The following is a 7,929-nucleotide window of genomic DNA, read 5'->3' as shown; positions in this document are numbered from 1 at the left end:
ATACTATATAATATATATTATATACATATACACTTTCATGAAAATCATACAACAGCCTCAAGCCATAAACCGCAGCAGCAGTGTATCTATGCACGTACGTTAGGCATCTTAGTTATGTTAAATACCAATAGTTGTACGAGCGACTATATATATATATATATATATATATATATATATATAATTATGTTTTCTCATTCTTCAAATACAACTATTATTTGCTACGATATGCACTACGATATATACTAAAAATTACGTTTCATGTAGCCATGCGTAGGTTTAATATTTCCATGATAAACAGTGATTTAAAGGTGAACATACTTTAGAATTTAACACTGTAATATGGTTTAGCGCCTCGAGCAATGGTAATGGAGATCACCAACGTTGATATGCATCCCACACACTCCAATTTCACATTCCACTACACGAACAAATGCCACTAATAATTTATCATAAAAAAAAACTTGTGCAAATTAGATTTGGATTCCCTCCGTATAGGTTACGGTTGTGTAAGGCACAACTCAAACTACCCTTTTTAACATTATCGCTAATAAATTATTCATATCGCATTATCGCATTATTACAATTCATATTTTGCCCATACTTTGCCTGAAAATGGGGATGAATGTTCCACTATAATTACAAATATCCACGCACGCAAATTCCTTTTTCTAGATACATCTTTATATTATGCACAAGCAAGATCAATTACCTGGTTACATTCATATCTAAAGCGTTCATTTCAATTTTAACAATATACATATTTATATTTAAGCCTAATTTCACAGTACTACCTGGTTACATGTTTAGGTTCTAGAAACAGTATCCAATTACTCTGTGCCATTTCAATGTCATTTAGTAACTTACCATTAAATGGAAATCTACCTACATTTTACAAGAGCTAACTGTATACCAAGTACTTATAGGAGGACATGATAGTTTACGATATTGCACAATACTATATATATATATTCATAATACTCACTAATATATTTTTAACGTTGCACGGCAAACTGTTCTAATGGAACAAAGCATTACACGCCAGTTACACTAACAATTGCACTTTTTAGAATAATTAAATAAAAAGTAAAGGACCCATTATTTTGCAGCTAGATCATATGAATGTGTTAGAGCTCTAGGAAAGGGCCATTTATGGAATGCTATGATATAGTCTGGGCCACATGAATCTGCGTAAAGTCTATAATTTCTCGAAAAGCAGAATGCAACAGTTTCAACTGGAGAAGTGCATTATTGTGTAAATGAACGATGCTTACGTCCTAACCAAGTAAGGGTATACAAGGCCCACAAAACACAAATGGTACCTTGATGATTCACAAGTATATTCGTGCCTAACTTTTGCCAATTCGCTGATGGTGGTAATGCATAACGTGACAACCATTTGTAACGTCGTAAAATCTATTACTACCCAATGTGCTAGTTCTAAGTAGTGATGACGACCCAACTCCTTAACAACATAGGTAAGCTGCTAAAGCCTCTACATAACAATGGAAGATGTATGGTTTTATAAATGGTGACAAAACCTAAAACAGCCAAAAATATTACCCTTTCAGACTAAAGTGCTCAGATCGCGAAAACAAACAATTGTGAGGTTTGTGCCTCGGGGGGGAAAAAGGCGGTGTCCACCGATTCCCAGAATAGGATCCGGCTGCTTCTGCTTCTAGCATACAATGAGTACCTACAGGGTTACGCGTACCATCAACAGCTGCCTGTCAATCAAGTTGAGCCGTCCCCCACAGTGCCATGTTGCGCTGCTCTCAAACTGCTGTAGCACGGCTGACATACTCTCACCGGCTTCATGATCCTCAGCCGACTGATCTCAGACTCAAATCTACTACACCTGTAAAGATATGTGGGCTAGTAAATATACGAACACCCCGATAACACAACCGTGTAAGGGCAAGGGATGAACAGAATGCTAATCCATCAAGCTTTGTCAGACATAATACACGTGACTGACATAATAAAGATTGACCTGTAGGCATAACAGTTAAACTTTTACAATTAAACCAAGCAATAGTATGCCTACATATTTCTATACTCAGAAATAGACTTTTCTTTACAAACATAGAAAACAAATATCCTGACCAGTGTCAAGACACCCTACAACTGAGCCCCACTGACGAAGTTGCCCTTTTTCATTTGTATTCTGGAAGTTTTTGACCAGAAATAATCACAAAGATGATTTCAGTTTTATCTAACTATAATTTGACTGGATGATTTTGTCTAAAATAAATATAAGCATAATATAACTAAAACTTATAGTGAAATAAACGAGAAAATAAACGACATATAGTGAAATTGTAATCTGTCTTCTCTTAAATTAGTATATAATTAAATCTAAAAGCTGTATTGGCACAGTATTGGTGGAGCAGCACAAATGCCAGTGGTAGTGTAAGCAAATGATCGAGCTTTTACAACATTTTTGAGAATATTTCTAGTGAACACCGAACTGCAAAATTTTATGTGTCACATAAATTCGACCAGATTTAACTAGAAATAGGCATTTAACCTACAGCAATGTTCCACCATATAATTAAATGCTAACACACACCTGGAGCAGAAAAGCTGACCACAGTTGCGGCAGTGATGTCGTCGCTCAGAGAAGGAAAACTTGGTGCCACAGCCAATGCAGCCATCAACACCCTCATCCTTCACCCAGTGGTCAGCCATGACACGACCTGGCTGATCTGTCACTGACCAGCTGTAGACTCTGCCTCGTGTATCACCAACGTAAACAGTTTTGTGGTCTCTGAAATAATCGTAATAAACAATAGACACTCAAGAACACTCAAATACCTCTTTTAAAAACATAGGATACATGTGTAAGCTATACTTTATGTGGACCTGATGTTTGCAATAGATGGAACGTAATCAGCAGAGCTCACGGTAATATTCTAGCAAAGTGGATGAAGGAAATTCAGGATTAAGTGTTGATATACTGTACTATTCTATTAAACTTCTGGTGAAGCCATGTTCCTGTATAATACAGGAACATACATTCACCAGCAGTAGTACTCAGTAACTCTACAATCTACAGTGCTCCTGCATTATCACAGTCGAAAAAGGCACAGGCAGTGAAGCTTATTTAATATAATATGATTTGATTTTGTAATTACAAATTAACACATATTCTAAAAGATTTCACATTTTGTAGCTGCAATTAGATACTGTAGCAAAGTAACTAATTTAAACACGTAGTTCTCAAACAATAGGAAATGCATGAAGCTTTTAAGCTATCCGTGGTAAAAAAAGACTATCCATGGTGATATTTTTCTGACATTGCTACATAGTAGGTAAACAGCTCAAGATGCGCACCTGGACACAGCAATAGCAGTGATGGCGGCAGGTTCTGTATTGTCCTTTCTATCAAAGGCCGTATGCATGGTTAGCTTACTGCGGAACACCAGCTGTCGCTGCCACATGAAACCTGAAACATGTTTGCGGCACATTACCTACACCAGTACACTGCAATATTTGGTAATCATTGGCCCGTACACGAAGTGTCAGATCATGTAGCGCTGTAAATTTGTGGATCACCTCATACCAAGATGAAGCCAGCTTGATAAAGCAGAAAACAGTCGTCTATTTTAGAAGCTCATAGTCGTATTTTTAACGATTAGATTTGTAACGCTTTTGATGGTCACTAACAGAAGATGCTCGTCAGTTACTCAATTCTGACACTTTCAACAGATTAACGGCCTAGTTGGTCCAACACAATTTAACTTACTATTGTGGCCAGAACAATTAGCACTAAAAATATGAACTGTGTTACTATTATTACAACTTGCTTCCAAATACCTTCTCTTAATGTGTTACGATTCCGTGACGTGGCTCTGCTTAAAATGGAAGGATCCGTCTTTCCTAGCTTCGGTCTATCAAGCCCACCCTTGGCTTTATCATCACTACCAGTTGAGACACTCTTGTGCATAGTTAGAGATTTTTCACCCAGTTTGCTCTCAGTCACACAGGGAACCACCGCCACCGTACTGTCAATCGCCGTTGAGCATGCACTCCCCATTGTCAGCCCAACAGGAGCACCATCTACAATTGTCTGCACAACTGGTCTCATCAACGCTTCCACGTTGTTGGTGGTCGAAGCTTGAGGCCTCATCACCGAGCCTTCCTCACTGACACGTTGTCCGCGATCACCTGCATCCTGTGTGATGTCAACAGAGTCTGCCTGCTGACCAATATCTATGTCATGGCTGGTCGTATGTGCAGTGCAGATATCCTTATCTGAACACAGGCTGTCCGCCGACACTGACGTCCTTAGTCGAGTGCCACTTGAAAGACTAATAGCTGGCTCCCTTTCCGAATCCTCATCCGCAGTAATCGAAGCGTCTGACGTCAGTGTGTTCTGGGAGGCAGACCTGTGTCTGCTGTTCTCGTCTGGGACCTGTACAAACTCTACCATCCACATGCGCACCACGCCATCACTAGACCCAGTCATTATGACATTCTCCGGATCCCACTCCATCACCTGAAAGATCCAAAAAGAATAATGGCATACCTACACAGACAGTACTGCATATACGTAAATATATGATTGTATCAACAGCAGACTACACGAGATGTCACGTACACATGAGGAACTTGCTTCATTTTCTTTGCATATCCGGATGCCGATATGCAGACAGATCTTAGCAGTAACAGGCAGCCGATACCACAATGTGTTTAAACATATAATACATTATTTTACTGTCAATGATAAATGCATAATTACTTGCGACATAGCCACACAGAGTATCTGCTGATTTCGCCCTGTTGCTGTATTGACATCAGCGATTTTCTGCCCATTAATATTCCAGAGGTTGAGGTGGGGTCCAGCACATGTAGCAATGTCTCCCTGGAATAATGTAACCATTAAAATTTAAACTTACTGTATTTTTTATTTTTACACGATACACAACCTTTATAAGTTGTTTACAACATCTATTATTATTACAGAAAATAGAATGTGTATGTGACAAAAATTATGCCTAAAGTGTGTAAATGCTGCAAAAAATTGACTGTATAGTGGTGTCCCTTTATTTCTAACATGACGTTAAGAGTAAATAAATAAAACTAAATGTTTGTAATTATTTACTCCTGATAACAGAAATGAAACATGTAACAAGTGCTGCCACAACGAATACAATGGAGAGACGGCCAAGGACACTCGCAGCTCTGGCCCATGCAGGCCTCTCCATAAATCTTACCGTTAGTTCATTAATGCTGACACAGGCTACAGGAGCCCCATGATCACACAGCTGCCGAATGAACAGCAGGCGGTTCATGTCCCACATGATGCAGGTTTGATCACGTGAACCGCTTACAATCACATTGTACGCGAGCGACGCTGCCACACACGTTACTGCTTCCGTGTGTCCGTACAACGACCTCTTCAGCATCAGCTGCTTTTTCCCCTGAGCTTTGGCGACCTCCCACACTCGTACGACCTGCACAACACAGTCCATAATTACACCAGGAAAACCATAGAATATGGAAATACAGGAATATGATTTATATGCTCTATTCTGCATGTTGAGGTTTCAATGACTTACCGAACTTGTGTGCCCAGTGATAACCAGCCTCGAATTAGGACATGCTGCACAAAGCACTTCCCCAGTGTAGTATAATTCATAGGCATGGCTTGCCTATAAAGCAAGGAGCAGTTTCAAGAATTATATTCATTGTATATATATAGCTGTATAGTATAAGGCTATTAAATATTAATAAAATAGACCACATGGGCTTGGAATGACTATTGCCAGATTGTAATCCCTCTATTGACAACAGTGAGGTAGTAATCCTCAATGTCCTATTTCTGAATTTCCAAAAGCAGCAGCACACGTTTTCCAGGTGCAACAATTTTGTAATGAATTAATGCCAATAAATCTGAATGACAGACAATTTTTCACTATGTCTAATCCCCAAGTTTCAAGCTAACAAAGACTTTTTTATATATAATTAATACCTTTCTCCTTCAAAACCATGCACATTCAACTTCAAATCAGACTGCATGCACGCTCGCAGATATGAAGATTACCCTCCTTTCATTGATGATCTAATTATATTGACGGCTCAATTTTATGTGTTATGCTAAAAACTGTGAGTTTTGGCTATTCATGGATTTAGGACGAAGTTGCACAGAAACGGATGTAATTTGGGTATCTTCCTGAAACTTCACTTCTACATCCTGTACATACTAGTGCCTCACATGGTGCACTGCAGGGTACCCGGCATCATAGACACATATATTCCCTTTCTTACTCTCATAATGTCACTGGCATACATCCTTGTCACTACCATATACTGAAAACATTTACTCCAATCAACTCTTACCTTATCGCTGCCATAGACCCCCTCACGAATGCTCATGTCTGCATACCCCCATGCGATGTAGTGATTGTATACAGGAGGAATGAGTGCCTTGTTTTGCTCAACTGCCAGTACGGTTTTGTCACTGTGTACGATGTGTCCTACTGCACCTCTCAGCTCTAAAATATGTTAAAAATCACACTGAAATTATTTCCAGTTGTAAATGACGCTTGTGAGTACAAAGTAATTTCCAAGTACAGTAAAACTCACATAAGTCAACACGTTTGGGACCAGCATATTTGTGCCGACTTAAGAAAATGACGACATACGTGCAAGCAGTCATTTTGTCGACTTATATGTAGGGCTCCCCTCCCAGGCGCCTGTCACCCCTACGCAGTCATAAACATGCTCCACACACAACTTCAGTTCGCGCCACATACATAGCAGACATGAAACAATCGGGTCCGTACATCAATCGACACCGCTGCTGGCCATAACGCATGTACATCGTACGCACTAGCGGCAAGCGCGGCACACGCTGGCTATCTGTAACACCCGCTGTTGATTACACGTTTGGACATTGCAGGATATTTGCGGTGCTCGTCTGCCAAATTTTCTTGGAACACTTGCTGAAAAAATACGGTAATTCCGCGAGACCGTGCTCTGGAACGAACTAGTTAGTATAGCAGAATATATACGGCTCTGTTCTGATGACGACTTACAGATGGGAAATTACTGTTGTTTGTATTACATGGGACCTGTCTGAGGGTGACTACTTGCACATGACGGCTTATAAATGACGACTTAAGCAGGGCTATTCCAATGGATTAACTATGAGAGAAAATCGGGACTTTGACTTCCATGACGACTTATGCGAATTGACGAGTTAGACGATGACGACTTATGCGAGTTTTACTGTATAAACAACCAATAGCAAGTAAATTGTTACACTAGCAAACATCCCTATACCGAAACGATTGCTACCCAATTACAATTGCTCCACACTACCTACATTACCTTTCACTGGTTGCATAGAAGGCTTAAGAATGTCTAGGTTGTGGAAGAAGAGTCTATCTGATGACACAGTGACAGCAGGTGACACATCCATTGCCCGGTCAGGAAATGAACGACTGACCTTTTTTGCAGGATGAGGTTTCCTAAAAAGCTGTAAAACAACAACGTTTTCATATTTCATAGCACGAATAGCCAAAAAGTTCAGGGATATAAAGGGAAAAAGGTTCAAACTGAAGACATCCGCGTTACTACTAAGTACATGCTTAGCTGTTCAGGTTTGCCTAAAATACTCTCACACCTGCTTTGGTATCTGACCGAAGTTGTTGATGAAGCCAATAATGGCACTTTTCTGCAGTGGATCGGTTATATTGTAGACGTCCACAGCTCCCTCATAGAACAGGTGGTGAAACACGTTACTGGCTTCCATTGCTGCTGACCCTTGCTGTTTGTAGCCAAAGATCAGGTCTATCCACTCATGCAGGTGAGCACTGACATAGTCACACTCCAATGCCTACCAGAGCAAAGCACATATCACTATACAACAGGAAAAAAAATTTAATTTATTTTTCTGGGGCTACTTTTCAAGCTCGCGTGGAT

General features: G+C 39.8%; 1 protein-coding gene across 2 annotated transcripts in view; it reads right to left on the bottom strand.

Annotated features, from left to right (window-relative positions):
• Nucleotides 1-7,929, bottom strand: part of LOC106821395 (WD repeat and FYVE domain-containing protein 3-like) — a gene marked incomplete at its 5' end in the record, with an annotated part of 51,777 nt that continues 43,848 nt past the window's right edge. For both annotated transcript variants that reach the window (XM_014826166.1, XM_014826174.1), the window contains 10 exon segments: nucleotides 1-1,855; nucleotides 2,570-2,767; nucleotides 3,334-3,445; nucleotides 3,817-4,498; nucleotides 4,742-4,864; nucleotides 5,217-5,456; nucleotides 5,562-5,654; nucleotides 6,343-6,497; nucleotides 7,336-7,483; nucleotides 7,631-7,843. In XM_014826166.1, the coding sequence (XP_014681652.1) occupies nucleotides 1,732-1,855; nucleotides 2,570-2,767; nucleotides 3,334-3,445; nucleotides 3,817-4,498; nucleotides 4,742-4,864; nucleotides 5,217-5,456; nucleotides 5,562-5,654; nucleotides 6,343-6,497; nucleotides 7,336-7,483; nucleotides 7,631-7,843 (2,088 nt within the window).

Source organism: Priapulus caudatus, unplaced genomic scaffold, assembly GCF_000485595.1.
Source record: "Priapulus caudatus unplaced genomic scaffold, Priapulus_caudatus-5.0.1 Scaffold4, whole genome shotgun sequence".
In the NCBI taxonomy this organism is placed as follows: domain Eukaryota; kingdom Metazoa; phylum Priapulida; class Priapulimorpha; order Priapulimorphida; family Priapulidae; genus Priapulus; species Priapulus caudatus.
The sequence above is the reverse complement of the archived record's forward strand: the minus strand, read 5'-3'. Positions and strand labels throughout refer to the sequence as shown.